The following is a 26,539-nucleotide window of genomic DNA, read 5'->3' on the forward strand; positions in this document are numbered from 1 at the left end:
GTGTCAGTGTTTATTTTTGGTTTAGTTTGGAGGTAAACAATAACAGGCCTTTTCAGCCCAATGAGCTTGCACTGCTCATTAAATACTGATGTTGATCAATTGTCTTTTGGAATGTTATAGGAAGCTGAAGCACCTGGAGGCGGAGACACGGTTACAAGGAGAACGTACAAACTCCTTAGAGACACCGGTGGGAATTGAACCGGTGTAATACTGTTATCCTGACCACTACTCTGTTGTGTTCACTGGGGTGTTCACTCAAATGATTTGCAAACTGATTAACTGTGTGATTCAGGGCAGAAAACAGGATTAATGACGGGATTCTTATTAGTGTGGAGGAACAGAGGAATCTGGTCCACATCTGTAGATCCTTTAAAGTTGCTACACAAGTTGGTAGGGTGATTACAAAGAGATGTAGGATTGTATAGAATGAATGGAGGAACAGAGGGAACTTGGTTTAAAATCCAAGGATCTATGAGGATGGTCCCACAGGTAGTTAAAGTGGTGAAGTACTGTAGGTGTAGTGGATACTAACCAGGGCATCAATGTAAGGTGGTGGGGGGTGTTGCATTACAGGTACATCTCCCAACAACGGATAGATGTTGACCAGCCCACAGATGGAGTCCTGTGTACAGTCTAGTTCCCATTGTGATGACAGTGGAAGGTGCAGATGGAGCATTTACCCTTGAGGAATACCAGGATCAGCTAGGATTGTTTTCCAGAGGTGGGGGTTAAAGTGGAGCTGATCGAGGTAGACAAAATTATTGGACATACATAAGGCTAATTGTAGGAAACATGTTGTACGAGAGTTGTCTAAGACTGAATTGCACAGATTTAATGAAGGGATTTTAGTGGGCTACAGGGAGGTTTTAACACAGGGAGTGGTTGGATCTCGGACTCATTGTCTGAATGGTGGAGGCAGAGAGCCTCAACATTTCAGATCTTGCGATGTACATGAATTGCGTGTATAGAATGTTGCGGACCTACTAGTGAAAGGGGATCAGTGTAGATGGGTTGTTGATGGTCAAAATGGACATGGAAATAGGTCTTCAACTTAACATGCTCTAACTCTAAAGACTGGTCATAGTGTGACCCCAAGCATTTTATCAGAATGTGCATACAACCTGAAGCATGTTTGGCTTCTTCAAGGCTTGGGTTTTATGTTGAGGCTTCACTCTATCAAAGTTTCTAAACCAGTAAAAAAGATTTTTCTGTTTTGGACCTGTACTCTCTGCGGTTGAGAAGAACGAGGGAAGATCTCACCTTGAGAGAGTGGACGTGAAGGGTCTAGGACCAGGGGGCACAGCCTTAAAGTACAAGGATGTTCCTTGTAACAGAAATTAGGATTTCTTTAGCCAGAGAGTGGTGATTTTTTTTGAATTCATTGCCACAGATAGCTGTGGAGGCCAAGTCATTAGGTATATTTAAAGAGGAAGTTGATAGATTCCTGATCTTTAAGAATGTCAAAGGTTGCAGGGAGAAAGCAGGAAAATGGGGTTGAGGGAAAATAACAGCCATGATCAAATGGTGGGGCAGGCTTGATGGGCCGAATGACCTACTTCTGTTCTTATGTTGTATGGTCTTAAACTGTCAAGAGTTGGAATTGTGATTTATACTTTGGCTGTGCTCCCATCTTGCCAGGTCTCGCTTTCCTCCTATCCATTTCTTTTGTGTACTATTGCAGTTCCACTGGTGTGTTGATAAAGACCTGAAATTCACTCATAATTTTTGTATTTAATTTACCTCTTTAAACAAAAAAAAATGCTTGGTAATATGAGAATTTCAATGAACAGGTGAAGAGTGGGTTTCCTCACTCCTGGTGATGGTCTTTCTCTATTTCTTGCAGACGGCCACTGCAGCTCCCATTATATCATTCCAGGAAAAGATTTTCCACAAGAGTATCATTTACCTGTGGGTTCTCTGCAGGTCAGTAATCTCCAGAGTTTATCACACCCAAAGCCCGGTCTTGGCTCAGAATTGCAGGTTCAGGTACAGGTTGATGGGACAAATAGCCTGTTTCTGTGCAGTAGTGCCCTCTATCCCTGAGCCTATGTGCCAGTAGCACACTACCACATTTCCACACCTCACGTTCTGATAATACAGTCAAGGAAACAAGCAATCAACTGACAGTTGAATACTGGCAGTCTTCATTAAAGTACATCCTTGGTGGGGAAAACCACAATTTTCAGAATGTTCATTATTCCTCCATTTAGAAGTAAAATTTACATTAGTTGTGCAGTCTCTAAGAATGTTAACTGTGTTTGAAATCTGTAGTCGGTGTTTCCAGGATCTGATGCATTACCAGGTGACTGCCTCCTCCATCAGTTCGATTCTTCAGATTCAGAATTCATGTATGTCAAAACACGCAGCGAAATGCATTGTTTGTGTTAACAACAATGAGGATGACTGAGGCTGTCTACAAGAAGGGTCAGAGCCGTCTCTATTTCCTGAGGAGACTGAAGTCCTTTAACATCTGCCGGACGATGCTGAGGATGTTCTACGAGGCTGTGGTGGCCAGTGCTATCATGTTTGCTGTTGTGTGCTGGGGCAGCAGGCTGAGGGTAGCAGACACCAACAGAATCAACAAACTCATTCGTAAGGCCAGTGATGTTGTGGGGGTGGAACTGGACTCTCTGACGGTGGTGTCTGAAAAGAGGATGCTGTCCAAGTTGCATGCCATCTTGGACAATGACTCCCATCCACTCCATAATGTACTGGTTAGGCACAGGAGTACGTTCAGCCAGAGACTCATTCCACCGAGATGCAACACTGAGCGTCATAGGAAGTCATTCCTGCCTGTGGCCATCAAACTTTACAACTCCTCCCTCGGAGTGTCACCACCCTGAGCCAATAGGCTGGTCCTGGACTTATTTCCACTTGGCATGATTAACTTATTATTATTTATGGTTTTATATTGCTATATTTCTTCACTATTCTTGGTTGGTGTGGCTGTAACGAAACCCAATTTCCCTCGGGATAAATAGAGTATGTCTGTCTGTTTGTCTGTGTCTGGAAGACTGCAAGTGTCACTGCATATTCCATGGCCAATGTAGCATGCGCACCATTCTGGTGTAGTGGAAGAAGTGGGCTCCGTTCTGTTGGGATCACTAATGTGTCCCTATCTTTTCCACTAGCTCAGTAGCCCTCGCCCTCAGTGGTCTCACCCTGTGGCACACAGTCCTCATCCTCGGTGGGGAGACCAGCATCGAGAGGCACATCAATAAGAAGGAACGGCAGAGGCAGCAGCAGAAAGGACGGGTAGGTGGTTGGAGCAGCAGTCTGTGCAGGTTCAGAGCCCAGTGCGTGGTGCGTTAGCTGAGGTGGGGAGTTTTGCAGCCTAGGGTGTTAGCTGGTGGAGGCATCATCTTTGGATTAGTGGTGACATCTTGTCTGCTTTGGCTGTCAGAGTGATGAAGGGTGTCTCTGTGAGTCACCTCATATTGAGTGCTAAATGGTTTTGACATCTTGTTAACCACAATTGGTCAGCCAGACATTTTGGGGGTCAAGGGGGTGCTTGTAGCAGCCCATTTTAACCTCTGGCTTTAAGCCTTTGCTTTTTGTGAAAGCATGTGCTTTTAGGTCTGGTGCTTTGAACGGTAGAGCACAGTGCAAGTCCTTCAGTCCACAATGTTGTGCTGACCTATTTGAAGATTAATCTAGCCCTCCCCTCCCATGTAGTCGAACACTTTCTTTCAAGCATGTGCCTATTTAAGAATCTCTTCAATGTTCTCTTCTGGGGTTCTGCCAAAGTGAGCTTCCTTCCCTTCGGAGATCCATCCAAGCTCAGGTGTCACCTAGTTCTTTTGAAGGCCTTCCAGGACCTCGGGTCGCGTTTATCCTGGATTTGAATTTTGTATATTTTATGATGGAAATGAGGGACATATTCATTTCATGTAATGTTCGTTGAGTGCATTTAAAGCAAAAGTTGATAGGTTCTTGATTAGTCAGTACATCAAAGGTTACGGGGAGAAGGCAGGAGAGGGATAATAAATCAGCCGTGATGTGGAGCAAACACATTGGTCCAAGTAGCCTAGTACTGCTCCTTTGTCTTATGGACTTGTGTTGTAAGTATGTAAATCTTTTATTAAATGGTAAACTGCAATACACACAAAATGCTGGAGGAACTTAACAAGTCAGGTATCATCTTTGGAGGGGAATAAACAGTTTACATTTCAGGCTGAGGACCTTTCATCAGACTTGGAAAGCAAGGGGGCTGAAGCCAGAGTAAAAGGGTGGGGGGAGGGCCCTTCTATTCAGTCTTGATGAGGGGCTTTGGCCAAAAATGTTGACTGTTCATTCATTTCCATAGATGCTGTCTGATCTAATGAGTTTCTCCAACATTTTGTGTGTCGCTGAAGATTTCCAGTATCTGCAGATCTCTTGAGTTTCAAGGTAGAAAGCTGTTTTGGCTGTATTGTCACAGCTCCTGACCACGGCACTTGGTAACCCGCTAACTGTAGATACTGTGAATGTAAGCTGAGTGTTTGCTGTCTCCAACTCATTTCCTGTTGGATTTTCACATTCTCCTCCTTTCCGGACAGGTTTTCCGAAATCCTTATCATGCAGGCAAACTGAACAACTTGAAAATGTTTCTTGGAATAGAAAAACAGAGGTAAAGTGTTTTAGAAATCTGTTCAAGATGTAAGCTGGTGCTGAGTATGGACGGAGGTGGGGCATTGTCTGTAACCACTCAGTGCGGTCTCCTTGTTCATTGGGTACATCCTGATGTGGGGAAGATTTCACTAATGAGCGCGTCTTGTGTTTCAGTCACTGGATAACTCGTTTGCTGCTTCCATCCTCTCACCTACCGTACGGAGATGGCATGACATGGACACTCCCAGAGGCTTCCAGCGTAGACAAGACAATTTTGGCGATTTGATGATGACAGTGTTGCCAAAGCCTTTGCTGAGCGGGATGGGGACGTGAACTAGAGGGACCGAGGGCTTGTTGGCCATCCTGGCTGAGGGGAGTGAAGGAACCGTTGGACGGAAGATGACCCAGTGATTGCTCTGCTCCTTGCAGTGCAAGGCACAAGCCAGAAGCTCAATGAAGCAATAAAAGGCCACAGTGGTTGTTCACTGTGCTCACACCAGCAAGCTGTGCTTCACTGGATGGGAGTAATAAGGGAGTATTTTATACATGCAAACTTAAGGGTGTTCTGACAAAACCAGGCCCCATTTAATGAATAGATACAAACTCTGAACAGTAAAACAGTATCCCTTCCTCAGGTGCTGTAAAATGAATGCAGAAAAGTGGAGTCTTGCTAATCGGAACTCCCAAGGATGGATTTAACTTTCTGGGAATACACACAGGCTGTGCCTGACGTTTAGGGAGATAAACAGAATGGACCAAGCCCATTACTGTTATGCAGTGGTGGGAAAAGAAAAATCTTGTCAGTGAAGAAAGACCTTATTTATTTTGAGTAGGAAGGACTACATCCCACAGTGTGTATGGCTGCTAATCGTTTCCTTCCCAATTCTGTAGGTGAAGGCTTTTGTTACACCAGATGAATATAGGTGATCCAACGTGATCTTCACCACTCCAATGCAGTCTGCCCACAGATAGCAACAATTGGGTTCTGATGTAGATCTCCTGGAAATGGATGGAGAGTTGTGAAAGGATCACACCTAGCAAGAACGGCGACTTGAGAATAATCCTGTTGTTGAATTTATCATTAAGGATATTGCTGTAAACATTTTGTCATTAGTTTCATTGGTGTTCCTTGTTGAGGTTGATAAAGTTTCCTATGAGTGACACTTTAAAGCTGCTCTATTGCATTGGGGGGGATGGAGGTTGTGATGAGTCCTTCATAATCTGTCTTTCACAAAAGGGTATGTAGGCCCTCTCCTAAATCCCTTTGCCTGGTGCGCAGAGCTCCGCTGTGGACCAGAACTGGAAGCCTGTGGATTAGGCAGTTTGGTGCTACAAGGACAGGGGCCAGAGAATGTAGCCACCCCATACCTTTACTCTTCTGAACCAGGGTAAATCAACATGGTACATGGGCCTTAACTGCACTCCAACACTCCCAACTGGGAGCTATCCAGGTACTTAGCAATGTACGTCTCCATTTTTTTCTTTAAGAATTGTATTTCTGTTGGGATATCCCAAGTGCTTTCAGTCAGCAAAGTTCTCTGGTTTATTCTGTACCCAGCTTGGGTGATTTGTACCTGCTTGTTCGTTTTCAAGGCAGGAGGCCAGGCAGAAGTAGCCAAATGCTGAGTTACCACCCCTGCCCGAGGTTAAAAACCTTTCTCAGAGCCCTGTGGTGCAAATCTTGTACTTGATGTTTAGGGTGAGCTGGTAGCAGACACAGGATTTCTTTACAAGTACTCAGTGTTGTTTCTTCTCTAATGTTTTGTGTTTCCATTTGTATTGTAACTACAACACCGTCCTTGTGACATCAGCCACCCACAGTACTTCCAACAATTTCTAAACTGTTCCCTTTAAACAGTGTACTGGAGAACAGGAAATTCTTACAAATAAATGTTTTACATTTGATTTGATCAAATGTTCTGTGATTATTTCCCTTCTCTTTGAGAAGCTGCATTTGGACCTGGTGTTTCAATGTGGAAAGTAGTAAGGAGAAGGTTGTGGCAAGCTCGAGACATTTAAAATTTGCTAGTTAATGTGTGTCGTCGTTTCTATACAGCGCAGAACACTTTACAAAGGATGTCAGGCAGAAACCTTACTTATTGGTATGTAAACTTGGTCTTTAATGTTTCACAGATCTTATCAAAGATGGATTGAAAATTGAGGCTTGCCATCACTTTTCTCGGTGGCTCAGTGCAGTAAGTCTTGGTGTCAGAGCCCAACCGAAGGTCGAGAGAGTAGTAGATTCAGATAAGGCTGGTCTTTTTCGCCTGCACTGGCGCAGTACAGGTTGGCGTCAGAGGCCTGAACTCAACAGCAAATGAAAGGAAGGTTGAGGTGAAGCAGAGCAGCCATTGTCTGAGTGGGAAGGTTTTGGCTTAGGCTTCAGCGAGAACAGGTGGAGGCACAGAGAAGAAGTGGTAAGCCTTTTTTTGGCAGTGTACTCAGGATGGAATGCTCCTCCTTTGAGATGTGGGAATTCAGGATACCTGACGGTTTCCCTGAAGAATACATATGCAGGAAGTGCTCCTGCCTTTAGCTCCTGACTGACCGGGTCAAGGAGTTGGAGCTGGGTTGGATGGACTCCGGATCATTCGGGAGATTATAGATGAGCTTTTTGAAGAGGTGTCACACCAGAGTACAGGCTTCGGACAGTAGATGGGTGAACACCTGGAGAGGTAGAGGATTAAGAAGTCATTACAGGGTTTCCCTGTGGCCATTCCTTCAGCAACAAGTATACCTTTTTGGATACTGCTGGGGGTGGGGGTGACCTGCAGCAGCCAGGCTAATGGCACTATGGCCATCTCTGAGGCTCAGCAGGGAAGGTTAATGTCAGGCAGTGTAGTAGTGATAGGGGACTTCAGTAGTTAGGGGGACAGATGGGAGACACAGAGACACCAGGATGTTGTGTTGCTTCCCAGGTTGTAGATACCAAGATGTATCAGAGCAGCTGCAGGAGATTCTCACAGGGGAGGGTGAACAGCCGGAGGTTGTGGTGCATATTGGCAGCAATAACGTAGGTAGAAAAGGTGTAGTGAGTATATAGAGTTGGGAAAGAGAAAAAAAACATAAACAGAGAAAACCTACAGCACAATAGAGGCCCTTCAGCCCACAATGCTGTGCGGAACATGTACTTACTTTAGAAATTACCTAGGCCTCCCGCAGTAGCCTGGGGTACATCTCATCCCAACCTGGTGACTTATCCAACTTGATGCTTTTCAAAAGCTCCAGCACATCCTCTTCCTTAATAGCTACATGCTTAAGCTTTTCAGTCCACTGTAAGTCATCCCTACAGTTGCCAAGATCCTTTTCTGTAGTGAATACTGAAGCAAAGTACCTCTGCTAACTCCTCCGGTTCCATACACTCTTCCACTGTCACATTTGATTGGTCCTATTCTCTCACGTTTTATCCTCTTGTTCTTCACATACTTGTAGAATGCCTTGGGGCTTTCCTGAATCCTGTCCGCCAAGGCCTTCTCTTGACTCTTTCTGGCTCTCCTAATTTCATTCTTAAACTCCTTCCTGCTAGCCTTATAATCTTCCAGATGTTTATCATTACCTAGTTTTTTGAACCTTTTGTAAGCTCTTCTTTTTGACTAGATTTACAACAGTCTTTGTACACCATGGTTTCTGTTCCCTACCATCCTTTCCCTGTCTCATTGGAACATACGTATGTGGAACTCCGCATGCAAATATCCCCTGAACATTTGCCACATTTCTGCTGTACATTTCCCTGAGAACATCTGTTCCCAATTTATGCTTCCAAGTTCCTGCCTGATAGCCTCATATTTCCCCTCACTCCAATTAAATGTTTTCCTAATTTGTCTGTTCCTATCCCTCTCCAATGCTATGGTAAAAGCGATAGAATCATGGTCACTATCTCCAAAATGATCTCCCACTGAGAGATCTGACATCTGACCAGGTTCATTTCCCAATATCAGATCAAGTACAACCTCTCCTCTTGTTGGCTTATCTACATATTGTGTCAAGAAACCTTCCTGAACACACCTAACAAACTTCATCCCATCTAAACCCCTCACTCTAGGGTGATGCCAATCAATATTTGGGAAGTTAAAATCTCCCACCACAACAACCCTATTATTATTACACTTATCCAGAATCTGTCTCCCTATCTGCTCCTTGATGTCCCTGTTACTATTGGGAGGTCTATATAAAAAAAGTACCCAGCAGAGTTATTGACCCCCTCCTGTTCCTAACTTCCATTCCATTGACCATCCCTCCATGACTTCCTCCTTTTCTGCAGCCGTATCACTATCTCTGATTAACAGTGCCACGCCCCCACCTCTTTTGCCTTCCTCCCTGTCACTTCTGAAACATTTAAAGTCTAGCACGCAAAGTAACCATTCCTGCCCCTGAACCATCCAAGTCTCTGTCATGGCCACAACATCATAGCTCCAAGTACTGATCAACACTTTAAGCTCATCTACTTTGTTCATAATAGACACATCTCAAACCATTGATCTGAGCGCGTCCCTTCTCTATCACCTGCCTATCCTCCCTCTCGCACTGCCCCAAAAGAGGTCCCAATGATCCAGAAAACTGAATCCCTGCCCTCTGCTCCGATCCCTCAGCTGTGCATTTATCCTCCACCTCACTATTCCTATACTCCCTGTCATGTAGCACCGGCAATAATCCTAGAGGTCCTGCTTCTCAACTTCCTCCCCAACATCCTGTAGTCTGTTTTCAGGACCAACACCCTTTTCCTATCACTGCCGTTGGTACCAATATTTACCATGACCTCTGGCTGTTCTCCTTCCCATTTCAGGATACTCTAAGAACATATCAGTATCAGTCACATCCCGGACCTGGGAGACAAACTACCATCCATGCTTCTTTCCTGCATCCACAGAATCACCTGTCTGACCCCCTAACTAGAGTCCCCCTATCACTTCTGCCATCCTCTTTCTTTCCCTCCCTACCCTTCTGAGCCACAGGGTCAGACTCTGTGCCAGAGGTGCAGCCACTGTTGCTTCCCCCAGGTAGGCCCTGCCCCTCAACAGTACTCAAACAGGAGTACTTATTGTTAAGGGGGACAGCCAAAGGGATGCTCTCTAGCATCTGACTCTTGCCCTTTCCTCTCCTGACTGTTACCCACTTATCTGTCACCCGAGGCCCCAGTGTGACTACCTGCCTATAGCTCCTCTCTATCTCACTGTCCCTGACCAGATGGTTTCCCAAAGTAGAAACATCTAATATCAGAGAGCATGCAATGAAGGTGAGAGGGGGTATGGTTTTTACTCTGAGTCATAGATGCCTGGAATGGTGGTAGAGGCAAATACATTAGAGGCTTTTAAGGTACTTAGATAGGCACTTGGATGTGAGGAAGATGGAGGGATATGGACATTGTGTAGGTAGGAGGGATTAGTGTTTGGGTGTTTTTGATTTACTTTTTAGCTGGTACGGCATAATATTGTAGACTGAAAGCCTCTTTCTGTGCTATACTATTTTACATCTATATTCCATGTACTACCTCAGAGTGGTGCAGTTTGTACCTGGGTCAGTTGTTCAATGGCTGGAACTCCTGTCAAGCAGTTGTTCTGCCCCATTGCTAAAGACTGGAGATTTATCTTCACTTCGCACAGAGTCCAATACTGGAGTAAAGGACTACACAAGCAACACTATTTCCTGGGAGAGATCTAGAACCTAGTGGTGGATAGGAAAGCTCCTGCTCCTTTTCAAATCAACAGTGCAACAAAATGGATCATATTTCAAATGTACTTATTTGGTTGGAAAGACAAGTTCATGAAGGATGGTATGTAAATGAAGCTAATACTATTGGCAATGGGAAGCCCACATGCCAAAACACATTTCCACACCCCACCTTCTAACAATATTTTTCAAGGAGAAACAGGAAAACCAACAGAGTGTTTATCATGGCACTCTTTATTAAAGTTTATTCTTGGTGGGGAAAACCCTTTTTTCAGAATGTTCATTATTCCTCCAGTTAGAAGTTACATTTATACTAGTTGTGCAGACAACTGCAAATACACACACACTTTTGTAAACTTGTTAGCTGGAACCTAGTTAATTCTCATTTGTCAAGTCTCATCACCACCTCCTTTGTTCCATGGAAAAGCAGCTCTTTGTGCACAGAGCATCTTATAAATGTACCTGTCAAACTTAGGAGCAAGAAACTGTTGAGTGAGAAGCTTCCCTGCAAGAGATAAGAGCAGAATAATGAATCCCTTCTCTGTGCACAGCCTTTCCTGCTGCAAGCAAGCAGGCAACTATGAATCTGAACTAGCAGCCACTTTACATTTAACCTTTACAAATGGTTAAATGATCTGAAGACCAGCAGCAGTGAGAGAGAGTTAGGAAAGAGCTGAAATTTCACCTGAAGTTGGAAGACAGGGAGATTTCTGGAAGTGCAAATGATGGCTTTTGCAATGTTTGGGATGGTCAAGAGCATGCCACTGTGGTAAATTTAAAATCTGCCTCAAAGAATAATTGGCTGCATCTCTGATCCCATGGGTGACTTTACATTCATACACTCTGAAGCACACTGATCCATTCCTGGACCATCCCAACAGAACCTTCCTGGGCAGATGTGACATTTGTGTGTGCCTTTTTACCTCCTATTATTACCCCCATGTGTAATCCTTCCAGGTTACAGGATCCATGAGTTTGTTCAGTAATAAACAACAGTGGAAGTAGTGAATCAATCTGCACTCTGCAGATGGGTTCTGATGAAGATGATTGACCCCACATCCTAACATTGTTTCCCTCTCCACAGATGGTGCCTGATTTGGCTGAGTATGCTAAAACATTAGATTTCAAGATCAGTTGTTTGTTTAAACTTTCAAAAGCCACGTTCATTTTCTTCTGGTTTGCAATGCTCATGCTAACAACCTCCTCTCCCCTGGTAAGAGGAAATACAGAGCACCCCAGTTCACTGGGAAAGTCTGAAAGTTTATAGTTCTTGGATTCCCATAATCTCCTATACCTGCACATAAAACAGCACCTTCATGTTAGATTAATCCCTTGAGTCTCAGTCCTGGGTTCAACAACGTCATTGTTTCCTCAGTTGTTCCATGACCACCCACTGCACTATAAATCCTTTCTTCATTTCCTATTGCTTCCACCCACTGGTCTGTTTGCTTAAAACCTTTTACAAATTTCCCTGGTCTGATTATCTGCAGTACACCTGAAACATTAACTGCATTTCTCACTCCATAGATGCAACCAAATCCGCTGAGTCTTTCCAGCATTTTGTTTTTGATTTCACATTTCCAGCAATATGGTTCTGTATTGTCCCTTTGTAGCTTTGGAAACACGAAGCAACGTCTGGAGGTGAATATACTTAGAAACATACAAAATGCTGGAGGAACTCAGCAGGTCAGGCAGCATCCATGGAAAGGAATAAATAGTCAACGTTTCATGGATAAGACCATGAGGACTGGAAAGGGTGGGAAAAGCAAGACTGTCTATTCCTTTCCATAGATGTTGCCTGATCTGCTGGGTTCCTCCAGTACTTCGTGTTTTGCTCAGGATTTCCAGTATCTGCAGCATCTCATGTTGATGTACTGAAGGAATATTTCCACTTCCCACCACACACAAAAGAAGATGTGGTCACTGGAAGTCAACCAAACTGGCCTCAGCACATCATTGCAGGAATTCTTTAATAATGTTCAGTCTGTTTCACATCTCATCAATAAATGAAAGAGTCTGTGCCCTCATGCAGCAGGACGCAGACAAGGGCTAACACATTCAATCCTCAGAAATGACATACAGTAACCATCTCCATGGAGAGGAAACCTATCGCTGCTGTCACACCAAAGCCATTCTGGGGGTCACTAATGACAGAAACCCAATGCTTCTAGACACAAATATTGTAGCTCTGAGAACCCACAGCAAGCAATTCACCTTGTGTTGAGATGTTACCCTGAAGATGTACAAGATGTTGATGAGGCCAAATTTTAGAGTATTGGGTGCAGTTGTGTACCTACAGGAAAGGTATCAATAAGATTGAAAGGGTAAAATTTACATGGATTCAAGGACCTAAGCTATAGGTTCAATTGGTGCAGACTTTATTCCCTAAAGCATAGGAGAATGAGGGGAGATTTGATAGGGGTATACAAAATTTTGAGGGCTCTAGTGTAAATGCAAGCAGACTTTTTCCACTGAGGTTAGGTGAGACTATAGCTTGACATAGGTTAAGGGTGAAACTTGCAATATTTACAGGAAACATAAAGGGAACCTTCTTCACTCAGAGGACGATGACAGTGTGGAACGAACTGCCAGTGGAAGTGGTGAATGTGGGTTCGATTACAACATTTAAGAAAAGGTTGGCTAAGTACTTGACTGAGGGGCATGGAGGGCAATGGACCAGGTGCAGGTAGATAGGACTAGGCAGAATAACAGTTCGGCACAAAGCAGATGGGCCAAAGTGCCAGTTTCTGTGTTGTTGTGCTGTGCGACTTCCTGGTATCCAAACGACTCTGCACTGTCGAGAAGGTACATGTCAGAAGTACAAAAGTTAGCTCTTCACTTGCCTGGAGAGATGCTGCTCTAACTCTCTGGACACTCAGTGCTGTTGAGGATAAATCAGCCCCAAATGTTTGTTTCCTGCAGCACTGTGCATCATCCACAAAGTCCAATGCAGTCGTTAGCTGAGGCTACTCTGATTGCACCTTCCAAACCCACCAGCTTTACCACCACCTCAGCTTCCAAATCGCTCACCATTCAGACTTGGAATTACAGCACTGGATGGAAGCCCTGGAAACCCCTCCCCTGCAGGACTGTAGGAGCACCTTCACCAGAACTGCAGTGCTTCAGGGTGGTAGCTCACCAGGGCAGTCTGGGACAAACAATAAATACCCTTGAACCAAGCTCCCAAGAAATAATAGTGAGCAGGTGTGCAGAGAGCAAATACAAGTTCCCGAACACTCAAGGGGAGTACTGGAAAACACTAACTGTAGTTTGGGATAGTAAATTCATCATAGGAAATAGTGAATTCTTGGTTCTGTAGCACAGCTGAGAGAGATGGAGGGGTATGGAAAGAGATGGAATAGTGAGCTAAAGGGGAACCCTACTGGGTTGGTACCAGGCTGAACTGGCCTGACAACAAACTGCAGGCTAAAGTGAACTTCTGTCTGGTTACCAGCCTAGCAACAACTTAAATACACTCCAGCATGGAAGCTTGCTATTGTAGATACAAGGTAAAAGCAGAACTGAACACAGCTCTAATAAAACATAGGTAACAAAGCTTGACACAGCAAAAAGTTTACTTCACTCTATGTATACACAGGGTAGAGATATTGGGGGGAAACGTAAATAGGAAACAGTAGAAGAACAAACAAAAACTGGATCAAGGAGCATTTGTTATAGGATGAGTGCCTCCTATGTGACCATGTGAATTCTTTCGGTCTACACAAACAAGCAGCAATTTACCAGTGATGTGAAAATAAGGCTGCTGTGGGTCATTGATAGAAAGAAGCAATTCTATAGCACCAGTGAGGGACCAGATTAAAGGATACCCAACAGTTACTCAATGCGACGCAGGATATAGTTAACACTCATGGAATCACTTCTTTACGCAATCCAGATGCTGCCTAATATCGGTACAGGTTTTAACCCCTTTTACACAATGCTGCCATATATTTGTATGTTTTGTCTCCAAATCAGTTCTCACTGTGTGAGGAACACCCCGATATTCCCAACCCCATGAAGCCAATGACTGTGACCATGCTGAAATCCTAGACAGCTGGCTGCTTTGGTGTAGGCCAGAGGTTGCCTGAGCCTTGTCAGGAACTCAAGTCAAACCTTAGCCAGAAGACCAACTTTCCAGTTACTGTGAAAAGCACAAAAATGATAGATACTGGAAACTTGAAATATATAATGAAAATGAAATAAATACTTTGATCAAGAAGGATCAGTAGAAAGAGAAACAGAGCTAACATTCCAAGTTAATTCCTTTCTTCATGCCTTCCCAATGAGGTTATCCATCTGAAGTATTAAATGTTTCTCTCTCTCTGCATCTGCTGAGTAATTCTAGAAATCTGTGCTTTTAATCTCAATTATTGCTTTAGTCATGCATCATCCCACCTGTGGATTCCTGAGATCTTTTGCACTATTTATTTTTGTAAGTTGCGTAACTTTTGTCTTGCACTGTACTGCTGCCACAAAACAACAAATTTCACAACATGTGATAAAAAACATGATTCTGATTCAGTCTGCATAGAAGAGACATTCATGTCACCAAACCCAAGGCTCACGACTCCCGAGCACGAGGCAAAGGAGAGAGACAGGAAAACAATCCTAAGGTCTGCTCACATGGTGTGACCTTCTCTCATGATTAATAAGCCAGAAAATGCACACACTGGACTCTGGTCACACACTCAGGCATCAGATGGGTGACTGGAGGTTGCTTAGGGCAAGTTTTGTATACAGCTTGTAGCCTTCCCTCTCAATCAAATCCACTCTAGCTGGCCATAGGGTCATGAATAAATGTAATCCACTGGCTACTACAATCATTGTAGCCCTTCCAGACTAATTACCCGATCATCTAACCCTTCACCCTACAGAGCCCTCCATTTTTCTATCATCCATGTGCCTAAAGACTTGTTTTAAATGTCCCTAATGTGGTAGAGGCAGATACATTAGGGGCATTTAAAAAGCTCTTAAATAGAAAAGCTAGAGGGCTATGTAGAGAAGGATTAAATTGATCTTAGAGTAGGCACAACGTCATGGGCCGAAGGGCCCAAACTGCATTATAATGTTCTGTGTTCTATGCTCCTGTCCTGGCAGGCTATAGCTTTGTCACTTTTAGTAGCTTAAAATATGTACTTCACCCTGATAATTTCTAGCTTAAACAATTGACAACCATCAAACTTCCTCTCCAGCACCAACTCTGCTCGCTCAGACCTCAACCATGCAGCCTTCAGGGTAGCATCCAGCACCAAACAGCTCCAACCACACAGCCACACTTTGCATATTAGATGAGTAACACTGTCACGCGTAACTGCACGCCCATCTAGCTCTTCACGATCATCATCAGTGGAGGTTACCGAAAGGCGCAGTTAAAACAAACTTCTGGTCATAATGGAAATTTCAAAGCTGTAATTTGCATTTAAATTCCAATCTCATATAAGAAACTTGTAGGTATCCATGATGTAAAAATGCAAACCTTAGCTTAGATTCCAGTTCAAAACTCACTCCCACATATCTGGGATTCCAAATATAAATTATTTGAACTTGTTGATCTGGGTTACACTGCTGGGCCCAGTCCTTCCCGGTGCAGCTCAGGAGTGGAACTATCCATCGGCTGTGAACAGGTGATTCTTCAACATGTGCTCAACACCCCAGCCCTCCATTTGTTGGTTTCTTCCCCACACAGTCCTTACTCCATTGCTGGAACAATGAAAGTGATTCAATCAGAGTTGTTGAGTTGGCTTTGTTGCTTATCACACTGGGCTCTGAGGCCCCCATGGGTGCTCTGTGAAATGTGCTTCTTTATACATTTGGTTAAAAATTAAAGAAAAGATACAAAAACAAAATGGTTAAGCATCAAAGTGCAATCTCTCCATCGCTTCAGTCTCCACCTCAGTCGCAAGTCGCTGTCAGAGAGGTTTTGAATTTTCCTGCAGTTTCTGTGGTTTGGGACGTCATGTCGGACAGGTCACTGAGTACGGAAAAGACTGGGCTTCGGCTGATTGTCTGCTTCCTCGGGTCGGCTGCTCTGGGTGAATATCAACTACCCGGGCTCCCTAAAAGAAACCTGATGCAAAGCCCACAATTACTTTTGGAAGGTGTTTGATCTGTTTATTTAATTCTTAGGCTGATTAATTGCTATTTTCTTTGCCATTTAACAATTAATTGTCTGCTTGTATTTTAAGTAGTTCTTATATACATGTAAAATTTCTTGGTAGTCACAGTATGTACAGTATATGCAATTGTACAGTGTATCTCCTAGTAGTCATATGGGTATAATTCTGGAAAGATCTGGAAGCTTCTCTTGGTACTGCATTATTTGAATAAGGACGATCTTATTGGTCGACCCTTATCTATGAATTTTTCTTATCTATGGAGTTTAAAAATAGCTGACCATAAGGTAACACCATCTTCGTCTCTTTAGCTTTAAGATTTTGTTCTGCCTTCTGTTACCAGTTTCTGCTCCCGTTACTATCCATTTCAACTTTCCTTTGTTCTATCAATGGTTAATAAAACAATCTTGAAGCAACAGGTTATGTGCCTCTTCCTGACTTCTGAAAGAACCCTAGATTAAAACATCAGAATCCACCAAAGACTGGGAGACAAATTGGGAAAAAGAGTGGACAATTAACATTTTTTTGTTACAAAGATATAGATAATTAAAAATAACAACCCAATATAACACATACAAAATACTGGAGGAACTCTGCAGTACTCCTGACAAATAGTATCAGCCTAAAACATCAACTGTTAATTCCTCTCCTTACATGCTGCCTGTCCTGCTGAGTTCCTCCGGTATTTTGTGTATGTTACTCTGGATTTCCAGCATATGCAGAATCTTTTGTGTTATTGATAATTAAGAGTGGTCAGTTTGCTACTAGATAATTTCCCTTTTGCCCTCCCATGCTCAGTAAATGGATTAGACCTTGACAACAAATAGAGGCTCCATTCTCTCCCACAATTCACACGCACCATTCTCCCCGAGCTGCAACCGCCTCCTTCCTCACCAGCCGTTTCTTGTCATCTAAGGGTTTGGCTAGGGCTTGAATCACCCGGGCTTTAAATGGAAGGATCTGTGGAGGGAAGACAAGTTGAAAAGCAAAGATTAAGTACAAGCCCAGCTTCCCCACAGGAAAGCAATGAGGTAATACTCTATCTGACAACAGTACAGGGCCATGGTGAATGTGCTCATCTATGCTTCAAAAGAATGCTTTACATTTCTACAAGAATGTATGAAACCTTTGTAGATGCACTTTTGGTGCCACTTTATTTTTTTTGTCTTGGGGGTAATTTTTGTCTTGCTGCCACAAAACAAATTTCACAACAATATCCCAGTGATAATAAACCTGACTCTGTCCCAAAATAACAGTGTAATTAGTTATGTTTAAGAGGATATTCTGATTTAGGATTGAAAGGATTAAAACTGCAGGGTAGTGAAATGCAATCACTCGAGTCGAATTTGATGTTCTCCTGAGGCGCTGTCAATTGATGGGTCCGAAGGTGGCCATAGAGACTAATCTGAGATCCACATATTCTGGTCCAGTGTGGGAACTAGGTGTTTCCAGACCTCTCCTACCCTTTCACCACTCGTTGATTGCCACGGACCTATTCCAGGATGTTAGGGTGGATTCCCTTAATGGAGAATGCCTGTGCATGATCTTGTTTAGTGTGGGGAGGCTGATGCATGGGCAGGCACCATAAGGTCCATGACTGATTGGGGTAGGCATGGAGAAAGGGGAAAAAATACATTAGAGGAGAAAGTTTGCTTTAGCTACAAAGAAAAGTGTTTGAGCTTTTCCTCCCAACTTATACTAAGCCCAATTCAAGTCAACGCATGTGTACAGGCCTTACCACGTGCGTGGGCAGTTTCGTCAGTGCGTGCATACATTGCAAGGAGGCAATACGAACTTTCTACAATAAAACAGAGACAAACCAGTATTAGTAAGCAGGCAATCCTTTCCACAATACCACTTACAGAACTTTGACTCACCATGGACATCAAGTCATCTCTGCTCCAATGCGGATCTGCAGGGACCAGCTCGTAACAAGTCTTATTATTCTTGAACTGACCTCTTGTACAATAAGAGGAACTCTTTGGCCTCACAATCTAACTTGTTATGATCTTGCACTTTGTTGTTTACCTGCATAACACTCTTCTGGTAACATTTATACCTTATTCTGCATTATTACTGTTTTATCTTATTCTAGCTCAATGTACTGTGCCATGATTTGATCTGTATGAACAGTATTGAACACAAGCTTTTCACTGTACATCACAGTACTTGTGACAGTAATAAACCTGTCCTAATTCCAAGAACAAAGCTCAAGTGAACAAATAGGATAAGCTTAGCTGTCTGTTAAAAAAAGAAACTGAAATATTTTCACAGATTCTAGATAACTGACAAAAATAGGCTAGATTCATGTGAACTTGCCACAATCCAGAGTCTGATGCCTGAAAAGGGGCAGGGGGATGAGAATCTGCACAAGGAACTGGGGAAGTATTATAAAGGCCAGACAGAAGCTGGATTAATGGGAGATTTACCAGGATGCCTCCTGTATCAGAGAGCGTGTCTGATATGTTAAGGTTGAACTAACTGGGGCTTTTCTCTTTGGAGTGACGGAGGATGAGAGCCAACGATAGTTATGTATAAGATTATCAGAGGCATAAACAGAGAGCACCTTTTTCGCCAGAGCGACAATGACTAATACTAGAGGACATCCATCTGAGGTGTACAGAGGAAAATTTAAGGGTGTTTTTAAAAAAAATACAGAGGGTGGTATGTGTGTGGAACATACTACCCAGGTTGGTGATAGGCGCAGATACAAAGACAAATAGCCAACACAGTCTACTGGACTGAAAGGCCTCGTGTGTGATTCTGTGACCATGATTTGGAAGATTACATCCACAACAGATACCAGTTGAAATTCCCCTGTCAGGCATTCAGGGTTTCTCCATTGTCTTGGCCCAGCAAGAGCCCAGAAACCAACTCATTGCAATCTTACCCAGGCCAGAAGTGTCTCCCAGATTCCAGACACATTGACATTCTTCTATGCAGAGTATAAACCTGGGTTGCTCTAGTCAAGGCAAAAAAAAAACTCTGATGGGTCAAATCAACACACACTTACAATGAGACTTCGAATTATCCGTGAATGTCAGATTCTGAGTGTCTGAAAGCACATTACAAAGTGCCCATAACCATAAGGGATCCTCGACCACTGTTCCTGGAAACAGTGAGGAGAGATATCAAGAACAAGATGGGAAAGTGTTCAAATTGTTGCATAGTTCTCTGTACGTACCATGGCAGGACTCGTAGTCAGACCGAGCAGCTTGTTCACCAAGGTCTCGATGTGCAAACTCATGATGTGTGGAGCCTCCAGTAACAGAGGATGTAGGCAACCTAAAGTGGACAATTGGACCACCTGGTCTGGGCAAGACAAGGCCTCCAGCAACAACGTCAACAGCTGAGGAGAGGAAAGGAACATTGGTCAAAGCAAGAATATGTCAGGTATGAACACAAACTTATCCAACTTCAGTGAGCTTCAATGTCACGAGTCCATCAAATGCAAGCACCTACTCCCCCTGCCTCCCTCGCCCCACACACACACACACACCACCAATTACCATAGTTATTACCTCCAAAATTCATGCCACTATGCATACTTGCCTAATCTAAACTATTGCCAATCACACAGAGCAGAGAAACTAATATCCATAGACCAGAGATGGCATAAAGATCTCTGAATGGGGTCAGTAACTGCTTATAGACAACATGATGCAGGTTTAATCAATATCAACTGTTATGATTCCTGTTAGCAGAATATTTGGTGAATATAAAAGACTCTGGATGGATGGAATATTTGAACATTAAACATTCAAGTCCAAATCTTCTGGCATGGGAACATTTCAAAGACTGCACTTAAAGGAAATATTCTCTAATCCAGGCACCATCCCAGTAAGTCTCCTCTGCACCCTCTCTAAAGTTTCCATATCCTTTTTATGAGGTGACCAGAACTGAACATTATATTCCAAGTGTGGGCTAACCAAAATTTTGTAGTGCTGCAACATTGTCTCACGGCTCTTAACTCAATCTCCTGATCAATGATGTTCAACACACCACATGCCTTTTAAACCACCCCACTCCGTCACTTGCATGGCAACTTTGAGGGATCTATAGATGTGGACCCCAGGATCCTCCCTTTCCTCCACAATGCTAAGAATCCTATTAACCTTGTACTCTACCTTCACATTCGATGTTCCATAGGATACCACCTCACTCTTTTTCAGACTGATATCCATCTGCTACATCAGTCCAGCTCTGCACTCTATCAACATCCTGTTGTAACCTACAACGACCTTCTACACTATCCATAACACCATCAACCTTTGTGTCACCTGCAATACGAAGGGTTCTGGTTTTATGTACAATGAACAGTCTTTTCTAAACACTAAAGCAAGTCATGGAGAAGTATGGAGCACGAAATTCGGATTGCTATAAGCTCATGAACCCAATGCTCACACTAGGAGCACGTTTTCTTCACAATAACCTCTGGCGACATTCTAAATGTGTATTCAGGAGATCTGTCAAATGGTGTGGTGGAGGTGGTGGAACAGAGGAAAGAGAAGAGGTTCAAATCCTGGACAAGCAGCACATAACCTGAGATGGCTGAAGGTACAATCACATCCATATTCCAGAGCAGCATCATGTTTATACTGACCGATGGGAGCTCTGTTAGTAGTACTTGCTTGGGTAGGCTGTTCAGCACATGAGAGAGTGCTTTAAGGTAGTTCGACTTGTTATCTGTAACAAAGCAAAGCCCATTGGGAGCATTAGAGTGAGTATATCAACTCTACAGCTTACCGGTGCCAAGAAGCAAGCAGGTACCTCTGAGCTGGTTAACAAAAGATTCAGAAAGAATGATCACTAGGAACCAATCAGTCATACACAGGGGACTCGTTTCTCATGCTCCTTCAACCCAGACACTGACAGTCCCAGAGACGCATCATTTTATGCAATGCCAGTCCGCTCAACCCTTTTCCTTATCTCTCCAGACTTCATGGTAATAAACTCTACCTTGCAACAACAGCCACACCCCAAAGAAATGAATAGAAACATCCCCCAGAAAAATGAAAAGGGGTGACACAGTAGCGTAGCAGTTAACGCATTGTTATTACCAGAGTTCAATTCCACCTCTGCCAGCTCCCTTTGACTACACACATTTCTTCTGGGTGCTCTAGTTTCCTCCCACAATCCAAGTTAACTAATTGGTCGATTAGGCAGAGCAGGCTTATTGGGCCACAAAGGCGTATTACCATGGTGTATCTCTGAATCAATCAACAAGCAAACAAGTTCAAAAGATAAGAACCTTGCCTTTTACTGAACAATACTTAGTCAAATATTGCCAGATGGCTGTCGAGGCCAAGTTGCTGGGTATATTTAAGGCAAAGATTTATAGGTTCTTGATCAGAAAGGGTGTCACAAAGTTTATGGGGAGAAGGCAGGAGAATGGGTTAAGAGGGAAAGATGGAGAGGACTCAATGGGCTGACTGAAAGGCCTAATTCTGTTTGTTTTATAGTCTACTAATTTAAATTCCCTTAATTACCTTGTACACACAAATACAAACCTGGACATTATGCTACCAGAGTCCAAGGATCAATATGGGAAACTTCTACCTTCCCTGGACACAGTGTGAGTGCCTGACCTACACACTACTGCACTGATAGTCCAATCTGACCAACCACATGTTCAAACAAGAGCCACTTGCAACTACATCTGAGAACCTGCCTCTCTATGACCAGAGCCTCACTCACCTTTACCAGCAACATGGAAACCCTGGACCAACTTGGGGACGTTCTCGGTGAAGAACCTCTGTCGGTACATGAGGCGCACATCGGCGTGTGTGGCCTTATTCAGGACATCAGAGGAATCGCTCACCAACAGGGAGAATCCGTCTGCAGCCTCTGTTCCTAGCACAGGGTCTGTAAGTAGCGCCATCAGCTAGATCGAGGGACGGGTGGTGAAGAGAGACGGGAATTACATTCGATCAAAGGAGAGGTCGATAAATACAAAGGTTTCATCGTATTACCAATCAAGCCCAACTTTGAAAAAACCCCTCTTACCTTGTCAGTCAGTGTGGCAGCCAGAGGATGATATCGCAAGACAAGGGCTTTTGTTAACTGAGAATACAAAATAAAATCAGTACATGGGTTATACATTGGAACCAACTTGCACTCTATTGAAACTGGGTAATACATGAACAATTTGTCAGCAGTGAGTATAGATCTGATTAAAGATTAGCTTTATTTGCCATATGTGCAAATACATCACATCATGTCAACAGCCAGAGGGCAAAGTTTGTAGGCAGTTGCCAAGACAATGCTTCCAGCACCAGAATAGCATACCACAACATACTAACCCTAACCCATACGACTTTGGAGCATGAGGGAAAACCAGAGCACCTGGAGGAAATACACGCAGTCACAGGGAGAAGATGCAGACTCCTTACAGACAGCAGTGGGAATTGGATTGCAATCGCTGCCAATGTAAAGCGCAACGTTAACCGCTAGATTTCCATACCACCCAAAACATAAAATCAGAATGTGGGATATATATTGGAAGGTACCCTATCGAGAAAACCTGAACGTGCATATACATTGGAAGAGACCCTACTGAAACTGGGTGATGTACTAATGATTTGTCAGCAAAAACTATTGATCTGCTCTTCAAAGTGACCCAAGCTTAGAACAGGGAAGATGAAGCACCAGCTTACATTCTCCATTATGTGGATAATTAGTCCATGAGGCAGGCGGGACAACACATTCAAAGAAGAGTTGGAACAGAATTGTCAGCTCAGAAAACACTATTTGATCCACTGTGGATTCTCCCAATCACTTACTTATTCCTACGTCCTGGCTACTGTTCGGAGGCCTGTATAGAACTCTCATCAGGGTCTCTTTACCCTTGCAGTTCCTAACTCGACCCGTAATGATTCTACATCTTCTGATGCTATGTTACCTCTTTCTAAGGATTCAATTTCATCTTTTTTTTAAAAACCAACACAGCAATGCCACTCCTGTCAATACAATGATAATGAGGCATTGATCATGTGGATAGTCAGAGGCTTTTCTCCAGGGCTGGAATGGCTAGCACAAGAGGGCATAGTTTTAAGGTGCTTGGAAGTAGGTACAGAGGAGATGTTAGGGGTAAGTTGTTTTTTTTTTGTTTTTTTTTAAAACACAGAGAGTGGTGAGTGCATGGAATGGGCTGACGGTGGCAGCAGTGGAGGCAGAAACGATAGGGTCTTTTAAGAGACTCCTGGACAGGTACATGGAGCTTAGAAAAATAGAGGGCTATGGGTAACCCTAGGAAGTTCTAAGGTAGGGACATGTTCGGCACAGCTTTGTGGGCCGAAGAGCCTGTATTGTGCTGTAGGTTTTCTACGCTTCTATGTTTCTAATGTGTATCCTTGAAATCCTCCCCTTTGATTTGTCTAATTTTCATCCCCACTTTGGATTTTAAAATGCACTTAAGATTTTATATCTACTGAAAATTCTGGTATAATACTTCAGGATCTTGCAGCTTTCTAGCAAGGAATATCTGTCTCAATGGAGAGAGGGAGCAGCTACTGGGGGCAGGAACCCTGGCAATCCCTCTGCTTCCCCTAGTTAACCAAGGAATGCAAAAACCATTGTAGCACGCTGTAAGGTTTCACTGCTAATGTATTGGCCTCTCTGTAATGTTTCACTGCTAAGGATGAGGTAATGGTTTCTCTGTAGCAGTAATGTCTGGGTTATGACTAGAGATAACGGGGCATGTTAGCCAATGAGCAGGATGTTGTTCTTTCTTGTGTGTCTGGGAGCAGGGATTTTGCTGTATTTTGTCAGGGAGAGATGAAGAGAGAGGACACGAGTGGAGAGAGTTGGTAGACCGCCGGACGGAGTGGACTGAGGAGCGAGGGTCCCAGGGTTGGCTACACTCAGAGGACGACAACGGGAACAAATGGACAACACCGTGAACTCCAGTGCTTGCACATTAGACCGTTTCATGAGGATGGGCCCTTTCCTTTTTTGTTTCTTTACTAATCATGTAGTCAAATTAAGAATTATAAAGCTCAATTGTTTAATCGCATATTGTGTACTGTTTCTTATTTTGTAGTACTGTACTGATTTGTAACAGGGGACACATTGCACAGCATCCACCCAAACAAGATTTCTTAAGTTTGGCCAGACCGGGGGCTGTCGTCCCCTAGATTAAGCCGCTAGCTGAACCAAGGGTTACACCATAAGACCATAATACATAGGAGAAAGATTAGTCCATTCACTCCATTAAGTCTGCGCCGCCATTCCATTGGGGCTGATTTATTATCCTTCTAAGCCCCGTTCTCCTGCCTTCTCCTTGTAAACTCTGATGCCCTTATTAATCAAGAACCTATCAACCACCACTTTAAATATACCCAATGTCTTGGCCTCCATAGCCATCTGTGGCAATGAATTCCATAGATGCAGTCCTCTGGTTAAAGAAATTACTCATCTCTGTTCAAAAAGGACATCCTTTTATTCCCCCCCCCCCCATTCTAAACTCCAAGGGGTACAAACCCAGGCCTATCAAATGCTCCTCATACATTAACCCTTTCATTTCTGGATTCATTTTTGTAAACTTTCCCTGGATGCATTCCAATGCCAGGAAATACTTTCTTAGATATAGGGCCCAAAACTGATCACAGTTGCAATGCACCTTGGACCCTCAGCTGGGCTGCATTCACTGGCCAAATATAAATTATGGGTCACCAACTGATATTCCTCTCAAGTCAGAAGGTCCCACCAGGGGATAGGCTGTTTTGGATTGGATGCTGTGTAATGAACCTGAGGCGATTAGGGAGCTAGAGGTGATGGAACCCCTTGGAAGTAGTGATCATAACATGATTGAGTTCAGTTTCAAATCTGAAAAGGAGAAGCTGCTATCAGGTGTATCGATATTTCAGTGGAACAAAGGAAATTACAGTGGTATGAGAAAGGAACTGGCCCAGGTTGATTGGAAAAGTAAGCTAGATGGAAGGATGGTAGAGCAGAATTGGATGAAATTCCTACAAGAAATAAGGAAAGTGCAGGAAAAATATTTTCCAAGAAAAAAGAAAATCATGAATGGAAAAATGGCACAAACATGGCTAACGAGAGCGGTTAAGGCTAAAATAAAAGCAAAAGAGACAGCATACAAGGAAGCAAAAATTAGTGGGAAAACTGAGGACTGGACGACTTTTAAAAACTTACAGAAGGAAACTAAGAAAGTCATTAGGAAAGAAAAGATGAATTATGAAAGGAAGTTGGCAATTAACATAAAAAAGATACTAAGAGTTGTTTTTTTAAATATATGAAAAGAGTGACACGGGTAGATATAGGACCGATTGAAGATGATGCTGGAGAAATTATAATGGGTAACAAAGAGATGGGAGAGGAACTAAATGAGTATTTTGCATCAGTCTTCACAGTGGAAGACATTAGCAACATACCTGATAGCCAGCGGTCTCAGGGAATAGAATTAGGTACAGTCAAGATTATTTGAGAGAAAGTGCTTGGGAAGCTAAATGGACTAAGGATAGATAAGTCTCCCAGACCGGATGAAGTGCATCCACAGGTTCTAAAGGTGGTGGCTTTGGAGATTGTGGAGGCATTGGAAATGATCTTCCAGGAATCAATAGGCTCTGGCATGGTTCCGGAGGACTGGAAGGTCGCAAATGTAGTTCCGCTGTTTAAGAAAAGAGGAAGGCAGCAAAAAGAAAATTACAGACCTATTAACCTGACATCGTAGTTGGAAAGTTATTGGAGTCGATCCTCAAGGACGAGGTTACAAAATACCTCGAGGTGCATGGCAAGATAGGCTCAAGCCAGCATGGTTTCATGAAGGGAAGATCCTGCCTCACCAACCTATTGGAATTTTTTGAGCTAATCTCAAATAAGATTGACAAGGGAGAGGCTGTGGATGTTGTGCATTTGGATTTGCAAAAGGCCTTCGATAAGGTGCCACATAAGAGGCTGCTTAATAAGATGAGAGCCCATGAAATTACAGGAAAGATATTGGAATGGGTGGAGCATTGGCTGATAGGCAGAAAGCAAAGGGGATCCTATTCTGGTTGGTTGCTGGTTACAAGTGGTGTTCCGCAGGGGTCAGTGTTGGGGCCGCTTCTTTTTACACTGTATATCGATGATTTAGATTATGGATTAAATAGTTTTGTGGCTAAGTTTGCAGATGACACCAAGATAGGTGGAGGAGCAGGAAGTGTTGAAGA

At 43.4% G+C, this 26,539-nt stretch overlaps 2 protein-coding genes across 8 annotated transcripts in view; one reads left to right on the forward strand and one right to left on the reverse strand.

Annotated features, from left to right (window-relative positions):
• LOC140715182 (palmitoyltransferase ZDHHC16B-like) overlaps positions 1-6,505 on the forward strand; it is a 30,315-nt gene extending 23,810 nt beyond the window's left edge. For all 3 annotated transcript variants that reach the window (XM_073027018.1, XM_073027020.1, XM_073027019.1), the window contains 4 exons: positions 1,844-1,923; positions 3,132-3,255; positions 4,539-4,609; positions 4,765-6,505. In XM_073027018.1, the coding sequence (XP_072883119.1) occupies positions 1,844-1,923; positions 3,132-3,255; positions 4,539-4,609; positions 4,765-4,876 (387 nt within the window). In that variant the 3' untranslated portion in view covers positions 4,877-6,505. The remainder of the gene's footprint in view (positions 1-1,843; positions 1,924-3,131; positions 3,256-4,538; positions 4,610-4,764) is intronic.
• Positions 5,411-26,539, reverse strand: part of mms19 (MMS19 homolog, cytosolic iron-sulfur assembly component) — an 82,803-nt gene continuing 61,674 nt past the window's right edge. For 3 of the 5 annotated variants that reach the window (XM_073027003.1, XM_073027007.1, XM_073027005.1), the window contains 7 exons: positions 22,377-22,433; positions 22,068-22,254; positions 20,974-21,056; positions 19,555-19,719; positions 18,109-18,168; positions 17,230-17,330; positions 5,411-5,589 (listed from right to left, as the gene is read on the reverse strand). In XM_073027003.1, the coding sequence (XP_072883104.1) occupies positions 5,430-5,589; positions 17,230-17,330; positions 18,109-18,168; positions 19,555-19,719; positions 20,974-21,056; positions 22,068-22,254; positions 22,377-22,433 (813 nt within the window). In that variant the 3' untranslated portion in view covers positions 5,411-5,429. Of the gene's footprint in view, positions 5,590-6,725; positions 7,258-10,470; positions 16,325-17,229; positions 17,331-18,108; positions 18,169-19,554; positions 19,720-20,973; positions 21,057-22,067; positions 22,255-22,376; positions 22,434-26,539 lie in introns of those variants that run through there. The other 2 variants (XM_073027004.1, XM_073027006.1) reach the window with 2 other exon arrangements.

The sequence above is a fragment of the Hemitrygon akajei genome, chromosome 23, assembly GCF_048418815.1.
Source record: "Hemitrygon akajei chromosome 23, sHemAka1.3, whole genome shotgun sequence".
Lineage (NCBI taxonomy): Eukaryota > Metazoa > Chordata > Chondrichthyes > Myliobatiformes > Dasyatidae > Hemitrygon > Hemitrygon akajei.